A 14,885-nucleotide genomic window follows, 5' to 3' on the forward strand; every position below is an offset into this window, starting at 1 on the left:
AAAACTGTGGATGCAAGCCCACACACCTACCCCAAAGCCTGATTAATCCTAACCCGTCCTGAAATAAACAGCAATTGGCTACGAAAATGTCTCAACACAATTCATTTGCGGATTTGCTTTTGAGAAGAAAGATGTTGTACCTAGAGTCTTGTCACCACAACTGCCAGGTGCTGGTGAGGAGTAGTGTAAAGAGGACATTAAAAGAATCTTCCTTATGATGCTAAAGCCACGGCCATGAATCCCAGAAGAGGCCAGTCCAATAAGCACATCATCTTCATCAGCTCTCTGAAGCCCTGGAAGCACCTGCCCCCGCTCCACTGCACCAACCACAAAGCCAGCCAGGTCATACTCTCCAGAAGAATACATGCCAGTCACCTCAGTCACCCCCCTGCCTAAGTGGAGAAAGCAAGCAGTCAGTACTAGCTGTAAGTACACATGCTTTTGTTCTATTGTTAACATGGGAAAAAAACCCACAACAAACAAACAAACCAACCAACCCACAAAACAAAAAAACTTGTTTTATTTTTAACATGAAATCTATAGCACTAACTTTCAACCTATAGCATTTCCTAAAATAAGCAACGTATCCAGGATAGCTGCAGAGACATGTGGCCTAAGCAGCACATTCAGATATTTTTTAAATCCTTCTTGGTTTCTTACCTCCCCTCAAGACTTCAAGAAAATAAAGCTTTATGAAAGAAGAAACTTTTTTATTATTACTTCATGCTACTTATCTGGCATGTCCCTGCTATGACTGAGAAACGCAGAGGGAATGAAAACATTTTAACACTTCAAGAATGTCAGGCATCCAGTTTTACTCGCCGTTGTACAAGGATAAATAAGCAAGAATTAGGACCCGTATGCATGAATGTAAGAACTACCCCTCTGTGCTGCGGCACTTTACACATAAGAAAGAGCTTTAAGCCCAAATGCTTGCCTTTTTTCCACCAAAGAGAAACCAATAGTTCTAAAGCCATGTACTGCCTCTGCCTACAAAGTCTATTTCACTAGGAATTGTTTCAATATCAGAATCTTCAAATCTCAAAGGAGAGGAGTGTTCATACCCAGGAAAGCGCATCCTGAGTTTCTGCAAGCTTCAGCTATTCCTTCTTTGATTGTTTCAGTCACTTCAACATCAAGTTTGCCACAGGCAAAATAACTGAGGAAGAAGAGGGGCTCCGCTCCTTGAGCCAGGATGTCATTGACACACATGGCGACCAGGTCCTGACCTACGGTGTTATGTCTTTTACATACTTGTGCCATCTGCAAAACATGGTGGGAACCAGCAGTGGTGACAAGAAATACACAAAACTCCAATATTAATCAGTCAAATGAACAGAATTCTTCTTTTCCCGAAAAGTATCACAAGAGAAAATACATGCAGAAGACAACCTGGTACATTACCTAGTTTAAATCAAGAGAAAACATCTCATTTTCTTGCTGAGAAAATAAAAGTCTAGCTTGTTTTTTGAAACGTTAGTTCAAATTCTAGCTCCAGATACTCATAAATTGTCACTTTGGGTTGTCTGTTTGCGTTTTGGAATATTATGTCAAATGCAGAATAAGAGGTGTGTACAAGCAATTACAAATTCCCAGGACATTCAATCTATGGAACATTCTAACAATTTCCAAAAATAAGACCAGGTCAGTCAAACATCACTGTGTGTTCTGCTTTTTTTCTACTAATTTCACTAGGGTGTGCAGCAAAAATGAAACAGCTTATTAGGTAGATTTCTTCTTCTTCTCCAACTCCATGGGGAAAGAGATGCTTTACTCCCACCCTCCCCAAGGAGTCTTTTGAGCTCATCTGTCTCATGTCACAGACAACAGGGTGGGCCTGCTCTGGGCTCCCCTGAAAGTCAAGTCTTTCACAAAGGAATAATATTTCCCTCAGGAAGGCTGCTATTTGTTTTTTAAAAAAGTTATCAAGGTTTTTGCATCCTACAAGTAATGACACCCAATTCATATGTCACGGCTTCCATGAAGCAGTGACATTTGCAGTCCTTGATGATAAGCAGAGGTTTCTGCACTGTCAGGGATACACCAAAGTGGTTCCACGTGTGCCAGCTGCTGACAGATGCATAGCACCAGCTCACACAGAGCAATTCATCTCTGTCACCTACCACTTCAGGGTCTGAGATAAGACAAAGATGGCACATGTATGGATACATTTTCAAAGGTAACTACCTTATACTGCCACAGCTCTACTGTTGTAGTTACATGTGCAGAAAATCTCAGTACAGAAAGATGTGCAAGGGGAAAATGCAGATAAACACTATCATGGGCTTCAAAACGGTAACAGATCAGCACCTCAACAAAGTCTGAGTTTGGACTGCAAACCTGATTTGTTTCACCGACTGGTGGATTTAGAAGTGCTATGGAAACCAGTCATCCCATGTCCTTTGTTGCATTATAACATCTCCCCCCCACTGACTTAGTAACAATTTGCATAGGCATTAGCCAACTTTTTCTGGCCAAGGAAGAGTCTTGGAAACAGTCTGCATAAGCACAGTTGGGAATCTCTCTCTGCCAAGCAGTTGGAACAAAGCCTCACAAGAGCCAGCACCAATCACTTCTTCATGCTCAGAGGTGTCCAAGGATGGAAGACTGCAAAAGACTTCTGGATTATTCTGTTCAGTCTGCTGCTGATGCAGGAAGCCACACCATATTATCCCATTACAAAAGGTAAAAACACCAACTTGAAACAAGTTAAAGTTGCTGCACTTGACCAGTGAAAGGCAGCTTCAGACTTCCACCCCTCTGACGGCTGAAAGCCTTCTTCTGATTCTGTATATAAATATATTCCTGGCTCAATCTATTCTATGTGTTCTGTACAATTAGCATTCTTTGTCTATTGGCTCTTCTTCCCCTTCAATGTTTTTCTCTTCCATCCTTCTTTCCCCACTGCCCAGACAGAGGAAATCCCGCTACCTCTCTGCATACAATGTATTAAGCTAAATCTGACAGTTATTTCAGCAGGCCCCTGTACTCCTCTGAACTGACCTTCCTCAAAGCCAATGGACCCTCTGTTTTATAGTAGAAATTCTGGTTCTTAGTTTCTCGAGTGCTCAGCCAAAATTTTTGGTTTATTATGATTTCATCACAACATACTGAGAGCTTCCATGTTCTCAACAACATGCAAAGGCCTTACTCAAAGGATCATCTACAAAGTTCAAATGCCCATTGCAGTGGACTTGGTATGTGCTGATGACTCTCAGAAGGGTGCAGATGGTGCAAACTGCTGTGTACAACAGCCTTAGGAGAGAACATCAGCTTTGCTACAGTCAAGTTGCAAGTTACCTGCAGTTTAGGTCCAAGGCCTTTAGTTTGAGATACCAAGATAGGATCATCATAACCAGATGCTTTCAAGTCAAAGAAACCAGCAAAGCTTCCTACTTCTGAATGAATGCCTGCCAAGTACAAATATGTCAAATATCACTTTTAAGGGAAGGAAAAAGACCCCAAACCATCATCAAGGCAAGTACTGCAAATCATAGTTTCTTTGGAGAAGCCAGCACTGTGTCCACTGACAAAAACATGCACAGCTTTATGAAGCATGGATCCCAAAGTCTGATATTTCATGGTGTTGTACAAAGATCGTTATTATTCTGTACTTGTGTCCTATGGATTGTGTATAGCAAAGGTTAAGCATTTCACCAAACTGTTAACAGTTTGCCTTTTTTCTTTATGCAGCTACTTTTTTTAAAAAAAAAAAAAATTGAGGGAAAAAAATTGACAAAATATTTCCCTCAGTAGATCACTGCCAAGAGTAAAGCACATAGTCTGAAAAGCAAAAAGTTCAGTGACTGTTAGTCACACCTAAATAACTGTTTGGATGTCATATACACAGCTGGTAAGATCACTTCTGTCCAGTGATGAATAAAAAACTATTCCATTAGTCGAGGAGTTACTCTCTTAACTAGGCTAACCTTGAAAAAGTAAAATGATCTCCATGATAAACCAACTAGTTTTTAATTAAGCAAATGAGGAGTGATGAGAAAGATCTGAGAGTTTTCTTTCTTTGTGGTGACCCCAGCCCAGCTTCTCAAGCCCAATTTCAGTGTCAGGAATGCATTGCTCACCTCCTGGGAAAAAAAAAAAAAAGTTCTGTTCTATTCAATATACTAAAGAAATTAAAAAATTCTTCCCAGGCTTACCTGGTCTGGTACCACTTACAGTTGATGTTTCCAGCTGATGAAACAAAACACCACTGGTTACAGCTTCCACACGTCTCTCTTTGTATATTAGACCCCTGTGAAGAGTATGGACATGCTAGCAGCAGCAGTGACATTTTCTGCATAGATCACCATTCATCACACAAACGGGAATAACAGGCAGAAAACTTTGGACTAGCATCTATTTGCTTACATACAGAGACTGTTTAAGAAGCCGTATACCCCGATGGCCAATGTCCTTCCTGTAAGTGGCACCCTTGAAACGTATGGCTGCTACACCCCTGTTGGCTTCTCCCAGGGCTTGCATCAGGTCCTCCTTAACAGCAGTAATGGAGAGGACTCTGCCACCATTTGTCACCACTCTCCCATCCTTCAGCGTTGTGCCAGCGTGGAACACCTGCAGCCCTAACTCTTTGGCTTGCAGCAGCCCTACAAAAGCAAAAGGAATTCTCTGAGCATGTTAAGTGGCACACTGTGTTGGCAAAGCAGTGAAGAGTGAACCCCTTCCTTCAGCCAAGGGAGAACAACAATACAGGTCCCCCACCTTACCTTTTTTCTGAGAAACAGAAACTAGTGAACAGTACCCCACTCCACTGGCCCTAGGACTCCCTTCTGAGATGTCCAGTGAGGACACAGATCACACAGAAACAGGGATAAGGGACCCAGGAGCCACAACAGGACATATAATTACCCCGTGACAGGGCAAAGCTGTGCTGTGCATTGTAATTGTGAATAATTTGTGTGGGGCCTTCCTGTATGAAATTACAATTAATAGCAGCTTACTGGCTGTATTCTCCCCTCTCCCTGACCCTAAACCATTAATGCTAATGTTACCTCAGCACTGCCCTAGCTATTCTGCCATGCCCACTCCACACAATTCCCTGCCACTCCTGGAATCATTGCTCCACAAACACTTGGAGGTGGCTGTCCAACATCTAAAACAAATGATGCATTTTGTTCATTTGTCTCCATATATTTTCCCTTTGGAGGAAAGCAAAATTGTTCAGGGTTTTTTTAGATTCCTATTTTGAGAAGAGGATAAGGAAAGAGGACGAACTGCCGCCACCACCTGGAAAAAGCAAAACAAAACACAGTTTTCCCCTTGCTATCAGCCAGATAGAGTTTATAAACCAGTAAAAAGAACCTTTATACTTGCTGAAGGCACAGTGTGTTACATTGCTTACAGCACTGCCCTGACAAGGTCAAAGCTGAGCCCCAGCTGGCCTTGCTGCAATGGAAACCTAACTCCTCCTCATGCTTTAAGGAATACTCCAGAATAAAATGTTTGTTAAGCCATTAGAATGTGGGAATCAATGTGAAAAGTAGGAAAAAAAACCAAAACAAAACCAAACCAAACCAAACCACACCACACAACTCCAGAGGCTGGAGTTTAATAATAAAAGAATGGATCTAATTTGATTGTTTCGACTTTCGGGGTTTTTTTGTGATTAACATGCAGAGGCGGACATACCACCTCTCTCCTAAAGTTAACAAGCAAGAAGTTCCTGAGTCTGACTAGTGAAAGATAGCTCACTAGCAGAAAGATTCATTCAGTTATGTGGTTTGGATCTTTACAGTTACAGAAATGCAGAGTTCCCCAGAATATCACTGACAAAACAAAATAGATACAGTGAGGGAACTGGAAGATAAGGGTGGGTGAGGAAAACATGACAACAGAAATCTTAACAAGTGAAAAAGCAATATAGCATGACCTTCTCCCTGGGTGATGTAGGGTAGCTGGAGTTCTGACAAAAATAAGGTAGCCTTGAGACAAGGTCAGTTGTCTAGATTACTTTACACAAGGCATAGTGTTGGACTAGCAAGGCAGCAGCTGAAGGGGAAGGGAGTAGTTCTGCAGCAGTTCTGTTTTTTAAACATTTTCAAAATGTTAATGAGATAGTAAACCAGAATAATTTTAATAGAGAAAATGAGTATCGATCTAAAGGCCACATGCCTACCTTTCCATAAACCCTTCCAGCTCTATGAAGAAGAGCTCCTTGTTAGTATCACACAGCAGTGAACATGGCTGGCTGGCACAAGGGAGAAGGAACCATACTGCTGGTGGAGATGTGCACTGCTCCCATTTTAAAGGCCATTGGTCCTCAAGTCTCACCTTTATCACCTGGTCAGGCATTAGCTAAGATAATCCGACCTCCTGGCAAGGAAGCAAAGCTAGGAAAAAAGCAGTCATGTGCTGACAACATTGCAGTCCATGATTCCAGCACAGTTTGGTCAAAGTACTCCATGTGGATGCAGCAGAGCTATTCCAGGAGGACACAATTCCCCATCACCTTCTTATCTCAGCAACCAGCTACAAACAGAGTAACTGTAAATGACACAACTTTAAACATTTAGCCCCTGTGCTACTTTGGACAGGCATACACTCTAGTTAAAAGATCTCACTGAGCAGCTACCTGTTCCCCGAGGACATGGAGTGACAGATGAAGGCAAACTCAGGTAGGGTTTGAGGGGTGGGATAGAGGAAAGATGTAAAGACCCCTGGGAGAGGAGGTAAATGCAAACCTACTGAAGTACTAAGCTGAAATTAAACTCTAAACAACCTACTGCAGTTACCTGTTACCTCCATGCCTTTGTCATAGTCTCCTGGGTATCCTGGACTTGCCATGACCACACACACAGCTGTACTGTTTTCTGACCAGGCTGGCATGAAGCTGCAGAGTTTGCCATCAATTGTTGCTTGAATCACTTCATAAAAATCATTTTTAAGGAGTGGAAGAATTACCTGCAGAAAATTTTCATAGTGGTAGAAGCGAATTTTTATTTTGCTGACTTGTTGAAATTCAACTGGGGAAAAATTCAATTAAAAATCTGTACCTGCCAAACTGAAGATGCTGTATTTTCCTAAACTAGTACCTTTGGAAACTATAGGCGAGCATTAATTTGCAGTATCTTTTTACAACAATCATAAATTTACAAACATGAGATGTGAGATTATGTAGAAAAAATATCAATGTAGGCCCCTCCTATTCTGCTTCTATCCAGAAAAATAAAATATGAGGAACGGCTCTTTAACTTAAAGTTTTTAACACAGTCTTTAATTCACAGAAGCTATCTAAAATATGAAGTCACCTCATACATTTTCTAAGACATTTGCATTCAGATCTGCACGTTCAGGGGAAGGAAGACATAAATCCAAATATAGCATGCAAATTTCCCTGGAGGCAAGCTAGAACAGTCAGAGGTAAAAGGATGAAGCATATGTAAGTTTCCAGTATCTCTCCCTCACCTGGCACTGAGGGTCACCAAACTGACATTTAAAGTTCAAAACTTTCACACCATCTTTGGTAAGCATTAAACCTGTTTGCAGCACACCTGAACAGAAAGAACACAGCCAAGCAAATTAATTTAAACATTTATTTTTCAAGAACTTCTTTAAATTCAGTGCAGTATTTTGGAATGTGGGATGCATTGCTGCAAATCATAAGGAATTAGGAGCAAGCATTTTGTAAGCACTTACACACAAGTCCTAATAATTTCACAATAACTAACAAAGTGGTAAGCAGCAACCTGAGGAACATTGCATCACACTTTGGACTGAAAAGAAGAGAAAGCAAATTCTCTGCATTGGAAAGTGGAATTCTGCATTCTCTTATAGCTCTCTAAATGCAGGCATTCAGAGATCACAAGGCACTGACAGGGTGGAAGAAGTAGTTCCCATAAAACCCTATTTATTTCACAGACCTTGCCATTTCTTACCATTGCGTGCACTATTGTTATGCAAAATACAGACGTGTAACTCTGTATTTCAGCCAAAAATACCAAACCAAAATTCACTGCTGCTACTAACAACCAGAACCAAACACTTATTGAAGCTGGTCTTGAGTAATGGACATACATGCATAAGGTGATCTAAAGCAGACCTTTCCTTGTGTGATCAGAAAGCCAATCTGCAGGAAATAACAAGTGTTAACTTTTAAACCCCACAAAGCATCAGGTCCTCCAGCATCATCATGGAGATGCTCAACACCCACTACGTTCTTACTGCGGGCTCAGGGCACTGTGAAAAAGGTTACCAAAGAGCAGAGATCACATCACAGACTGGAACCCAACTCTTGACACGTATGTGATCTTGACAGTCTTCAGTACCAAAAGCAGCCATTGGCACTAAGTGACAGCTGTGAGAATCATCATCTTTTTTTCAAAACAGAGCTTAAGACAAAAAGCATAGGAAAACTTACATCGCTGTATACAGGAGTGAAGATTACAACTGTACTTGAGCATATATTATACCCTGAACTAGAAAGTGTCTGGTTGCAACTGTTTTAATAAAAAATATTTAATAAAAAATGCAGTATGTTTTATGGAGAAAAGACAAAAGTTCTTCTCTCCAAAGGAAGAGCTATAAACTAAACCCATGAGGCTTAATACTGTGTGAGAAGTTAACTACTTTTTTTTTTTAAAAAAAAATATTATTTGGAATTCAAAACAAACTAACCTTGATAGGACTTTACCTTGTTTTTCAGTTGAATGCTTGCTTACCTACATATGCTGTTCCTTCGTGTCTCATGTTATCAACAACATGTTGAAGGATAGCACCATTGATTTGCTCTAGAAGAACTTCTGGAACCTGATGATTAACATGAAACCGATTGAGACAGTGATGACATTAGCTGGACTAGCTCATAGGACCTGGAAGGACTGGGGTAAGTAAATGCCCCAGATATGTTTTCTGCTTTCCCACACAACCAGGGCAGTCCTTCCATTAGGGTGCTCCTGCCTGAAGGATAGATACACTGATCCACCTTCTCCCAAGACCTTTTGTTTGGTTCTTTCCTTAGAAGGCAAATATTGGGGATGTTTGAGAGACTGGAAACCTGGGCTATGCATGGTTAGATTGTTCCTGTACTTCCAGAAAAATATGCTAATAATGTACTTGAGCAGCAGTGTATTTAGAATAATTAAGTCAGCTTTAAGAATCAACAACAAGAAACCCAAGGTTAGGTTCAAGACATGATGACTCCAGGCATGCAGGGAATTTTGCTAGGACATTTCAAGTGATGCTAATAGGAGCAGAGAAACTTGGGAGTAATGGAATAGGTAGAGAAGAGACAATTCCTCAGACCACTAGCTCATTAAATCCTAAAGAATGACTACTAAAGTGTGAGCCCTGTATCACACGTATGCAAGCAAAGCATCAACCAGTTCCAGAAGAAATCTGGACTGTGTGATAGAAACAAGATTGTGCTCTAAAGGAGGTATCTTAACCACAGATGTGATCACCTTAATGCAGGCTGAGGGAGAGGACGGCTATACCTGAGGAACCGGGCAATAGGCTCCCATCCCTCCAGTATTTGGACCCTGGTCACCATCCAATAATCGTTTCTGGGCCTGGGCTGGGGGCATTGAGGCAACAGTGACACCATCCGTGAAGCACAAGCACTGTTGAAAGATGCACACAACATAGAAACAGTGACAATGTCCTAACCCAAGGCAAGGTAACACTGCCGGTCACAGGCTGAGGCTCACGTCTGCTACAAAAGCTTAGGAATCAAAGACAGAAAGCAATAGGATACACATACTGTGCTGCAAGCCCACTGACCTGAAGGATTCATTGAGCTTTCTTTCTCCTTTTTAAATAACCTCAACAATTACTTTCTGATGAATTAGACCTTGACCTATCAGTCATGTGGACACATGCTTACCTTCAGGCATGTGAACAGTCTTCACTGACTTGACAGGATTAGTCATACCTTTCAAGTTAAACCTGTGTGTTTGCAGATCTGGGGCCTGGCTGAGTGTGAGGTATTCTCAGTACAGGACAAACCCTGCACAAAGAACTCGGTCTCAGTTTTCACATGGCATATAATATGTGTGCCTAGGTTTTATCCTGCTGCTAAGTAGCACTCTGTGGTAAGAAAAGTGCTAAAATAGGTGCTAAATATTGGCAAAAAATTATCGATGTAATGAGAATTACCAAGATAAAGTTTACACAAACATGCCTTAGGAAAAAATAAAGATAATTTTCTACCTAAAAAGATCACCGTAATCGAAATTTTATGGCTAATGTAGAAGAAAATTCTACTGACAACATGCATTGATTTGTATGACATCAAATTGCTTAGATTGCATTTTTATTTATCTGAGTGCAAATATAACGAAAACCTCATTGAAACAAAAAACTTTTCTGTTTATGCATGGAGCATAGCAATAATGACAAAGAATAAAATAACCACATCATCGATCACATACAGAAAGTTCTTCCCCTTGAAGAAGTTCCTCAATAACAACCATCTCTCCAAACATTCTGTCCTGTACAAAAGAAAAAAAATTCTTCAGTTTGCAAATATGGCATCTGCTAGGTAAATCCTCTCTATTTTCTTTTAACAGAAAAAACAATGTATATGAAAAATACCAGCTTTTTTTTTTTCTTGAATTCTTGTATGTTGAGCAAAGCCAATAGAATCTTACTTGGAGATAAGGAAAAGACATTAAAATGCACCTTATCAGACCCTAGGAGACAATGTAAAACATAAAAGTTGGAGGGGCAGAGCAAAATTAAAAAGTTGGAGAGGCAGAGTAGCAGGACTCAGTGCTGGAACAAGAGTTCAGTCACAAACTCAACAAAGCCCTGTTCACTGCCCACTGCCTGGGGCAAACATGAGGAATTTGAGCTCAGAGAAATTCCTCAGCCAAATGGGCAAGTTTCTCCTGAAAATACTTGGATGTATTTATACAAGTAAATTTATTTATATTTATACAAATAAATAGTTTGCTTCCTGTGGCCAAAATTACAAACTCACAGGCTATAGGACCACAAGACTTAGATTCTCACTGAGTAATTAAAGATTTATCCACCTGCATAATCTCTTGGACAGCTTTGCAGGCTTCCTCTTTGCTGGCTGCAATAATCACTTCTTTTCTAGCAGCAGGGCCCCTTGCCCGTACAACTCGTGCAGGAAAGTCTGTGCTTTAAACGAGAACAAAACTGAGATTCAGGCATCCCCACTGAAAATACAATTTTTAAGCTGAATGCTGCCCACATTCTTCCTTTTCTTTTTCTGAGTGGTTGAGGAATAACACATTCCCTGCTAGGCCATCCTGTCATGGACATGAATCAACTCTGATGGCCCTCGGCACAGGACTGTGAACAAGAAATCCATGAATTTTGTTGTTGGTTCTGACACCAACTCAATGTATATTCTTATAGATGTATATAACATCTCACAGTTTCTCCCTCTTTTCCCTGAGCTGGTTTATTATTTTACTCCTGTCATAGGTCTGGAAAGATGAACTCATTGATTCACAGTTTTATAACACCCAGGTTGCAGTACATAATCCTAGAAACTATGGAAGTTCTGTTTAGGGTTGTAAGGCTAAGGCTGAGTTAGTTCTTGCATATAAAGGATGTGTTAGAACTAGTGTGTTATACACTGTAGGCCCAGCATTGCTCCACTGACTCTTAAACACAAGCTGAATCTAGAAGAGGAAAAAGAACAAAGCAGCGTAACGTTAACCTGTTCTAACTGCAGTTTATCCATTCCCCTCTCTCCAGCCTATGGGCAGCCAAATAAAATGTTCCTTTTGGAGAGCTGATTCTACACACTGCTAGCCTGTTTTCTGAAACAGCATCTCATTCCTCCTTTCCACATTACGATTTATATTAGGGTAAATCTCAACCCTAGATTTATCCAGCAGCCAAAGCAGGGTCACACAAAGCTCCCTTTCTCCACATCTCAGTGTGCTGGTCTGAGATACAGTTTTCCTTTTTGACTCTTATGCACACTTACAGACATACAAGTTGTTGGTCTGTTTCTGTACAGGGCAGCGATACAGACTAAATGCTGTTACAGAGCAAAGTCAGTGAAAAGGTTGTTTTTATTTAGAAAAAAAAAGTTCCACCAGATCATACCACATGCAGCACATGACAGCAAAGACAAGTAGCCCGTGAAACCAACACATAGCCACAGAGCCGTGCAGCTGAACACAGCAGCTGCTGTGAGACCTGACCAAAATAGCCACAGAGGTAAGTTACTCTCCCATATGGATCCTCAGTGACTTCAGAGGCTTTACTGCTCGAAGCAGTTGCAGAGCTATGCAGTTACATTTCTCTCGCCATGTAAGTGAGATGCTGCCTACCCTTGAAGAAATAAGGGGATCCTCCCTAAGTTATGAGTATTTGACCAGTACCTCCCAAATCACTCCAGAGATAAAATTTTGCTGGTATCTGTGTAGAAATTACTTACAGAAACATTACTGAAATATTTTTTCAGTCACAATTTTTCTGCCTTTTAAGTGGCTAACTAGCATCCTGAAGAAGCTGATCAAAGGGAAGAAGAACTGTGATCTGTGAACACAAAAACCAACCTAAGTTCCCTGCACCTTCACCATCTGTGTCTAATTACAAAACTAATTAATTCAGTAGCTACTTGAGGACAACAGCTCAAAAGTTACCAAGTTCTAGGTAAATATCATGGGTGAAGGCCAAACATGTAGATAACTCGACAGAAATTTCCAGTATCAAAATATTTACCTGATAATAAACCTACAAGCTTCCTGGGGATTCGTGAAGGCTTTCCATCTTGCTGTTGGGATCCCATGTCGATCCAGAAAGGCTTTGGCAAAACTGGTGTTGGATGCCAGCTGGGCTGCTTTTGCAGATGGTCCAAAACACCTAACTCCTGCAGCTCTCAGGTCATCAACAATCCCTAAGTATCACAAATAGCAAAAGAACCAAGTTATCTCTTTGGAAACAAACTCATTTTGACAAAAGGAAAACCACATAATGATTCTGGCACTCTCTTATACTTTTCTTTGTCCCAAACAGTTAATTCATCCTTAAAACAAGGCTCTGCACATCCAATTACCTGTTTCATCGTTTGGTTTTAAGAGGTCTTTAGCTCTTCCCATTACTAAGCACTGTCACAGTTACCACCCCATGACCACTGTTAGGTACTTCTGTTCACTATTGAAGACATGGAGATCTTCCTGTACCACATTACAATAAATGCATGTGATGCTCTAGGCACTGCTGCATACAGCAACAACGTTAGGACTGTCACAAGAAAATTCTTTATATAAAGGAAAGCAGAGCAGAAGACACAAGACTTGTAAGCATTAGCAATTGTTGTTCCTGCATGATTTCCCCTGCTCGTTTCTAACATTCAAACAGCAGCATACAGCTAGGAAACCACATACTTTAAATTACTAGCATTTACATGTACAATATAATCCAAATTTTCTTGCTTTTCAGTTTAATTAAGCCAGTGTGTATCCTAGGAGCCGAAAGAGGTTATAGTGAAGTAGAATTCAAGGTGCTGATTTTTACAGTGAAGTTAATTTATTTCAGCCTTACCAGCTGCCAAAAGAGCTTCTTGTCCGACTAACACAAGTCCAATGTTATGATCTTTGCAGAACTGGATGACAATAGTGTGATTGCTCACTAATACAGCTGAAAAGGAAAAGGAAGTATAATTAAGTTAGCACTGTAAGTAAGAGATGGGAGGTGAGACTGCCATTGTCTCATCCCCCTAAGAAGTATGATTACCATAATGAAACAGGCCATGAAGGGCAAAGTAAAACAAACACTATAACGGTAACAGAGTTCAGAAGAAAAAGTAAACATTTCCAATTTGCACTGCTGTTTTTAATACACATCTGCTAACTTATTAAATGCATTTTATCTGCTATGTCATCAATATAAACTTTTAAAAGCTGCTTATCATAACCGAATAAAGAAATTAAAAGATAAACTGTAAGTTCATAAGGAAACTCAATTTCAACATCTGAGCAAAGATTTACTCAGTGCCAGTGCATGATGTAGCTAAATTTAGTTGAACAGCCTAGCCTGACACCAGAGAAGTTTTTATCCAAAAGTCAACAACATGAAGCCCTTGGTTCCTCCGTCAGCTTTAACTAAAATTATGCAGTAAATTCAAGCACAACAGTGGTAAGAATGAGACGAGGTGAGGTGTAGAAATACAGTCTCATATAAGCCTCCCTGTCTTAAGAAGCTAGGCTAAAAATAGATAATGAAATTTTATTAGGCAGTTCTAAAATTCAGAAACAAAACAAACAAACAAAAAAGTGTCTTAAATAATTTGTGGTACTAGTACAAGAACAGAGTAGTTGTTATCCCCTACCAACTCAACACAGATGTGGTCAGTTTTGTTTCAGTTCCAACACCCATATTACTGATTGCTTGGTAGAATATTTCCACCCCCCCACCTTTTTACCTGAATTTGAAATTTTTCCATTGTCAGCTGTTCCTGCATTTCCTGGAGCAACAAACACATGTTTTACATGTGGGGACTGGGCCAGCTTCCAGGCTAGTGCATGCTCTCTCCCTCCACTGCCAATCACAAGCACTCGATCAGCCATTAACCTGTGCAAACCCATAATCATCATATGTAGTATTACCTATTTATTTCACAAATCCGTGGAGAAAGACAATATAAAAATTATATGTCTCACTTATAGTTGGGACGTAATATCAATCCAGTTTGTATTAGAAAGGTTTCTGTATGACATCTAAACAAAGTGGTTGTATCAGTAGTGTCACTGGGTGGATGCATCATTCATGCTTGGTGTAAATACTGAGAACAATGAAAGCACTGAGAATTTCTTCCACTTATTTCAGCACAGTCAAGATTTCCTCTCCTAGTATCCAGGCTGAAAAAAACTTGCCATGACTAGCTCTCTTCAAGTTCTTTGCACAGCTACACAAGATAGGAAAAAAAATTTCATACAAAT

General features: G+C 40.4%; 1 protein-coding gene across 1 annotated transcript; it reads right to left on the reverse strand.

The window, feature by feature from the left end:
• Positions 1-4,356: 4,356 nt before the first annotated feature.
• Positions 4,357-14,513, reverse strand: LOC103781337 (trifunctional purine biosynthetic protein adenosine-3-like). Its single transcript, XM_008949051.1, has 10 exons — positions 14,369-14,513; positions 13,489-13,584; positions 12,667-12,841; positions 10,992-11,103; positions 10,386-10,445; positions 9,450-9,575; positions 8,676-8,763; positions 7,423-7,508; positions 6,750-6,918; positions 4,357-4,604 (listed from the first exon to the last, which is right to left on the reverse strand). The coding sequence occupies exons 1-10, from the start codon at positions 14,511-14,513 to the stop codon at positions 4,357-4,359; spliced, it is 1,305 nt and encodes a 434-aa protein (XP_008947299.1).
• Positions 14,514-14,885: the final 372 nt, after the last annotated feature.

Source organism: Merops nubicus, unplaced genomic scaffold, assembly GCF_000691845.1.
Source record: "Merops nubicus isolate BGI_N331 unplaced genomic scaffold, ASM69184v1 scaffold15991, whole genome shotgun sequence".
Classification (NCBI taxonomy): Eukaryota; Metazoa; Chordata; class Aves; order Coraciiformes; family Meropidae; genus Merops; species Merops nubicus.

Coding starts and splice junctions, on each gene's coding strand:
- LOC103781337 (XM_008949051.1), bottom strand. CDS start 14,513: ATGGCTGATCGAGTGCTTGTGATTGGCAGTGGAGGGAGAGAGCATGCA. Junction 7,509..8,675: donor CGAAGGAACAGCATATGTAG/GTAAGCAAGCAT, acceptor CTTTCTGTTCAG/GTGTGCTGCAAACAGGTTTA. Junction 4,605..6,749: donor CAAAGGCATGGAGGTAACAG/GTAACTGCAGTA, acceptor TTGCTTTTGTAG/GGCTGCTGCAAGCCAAAGAG.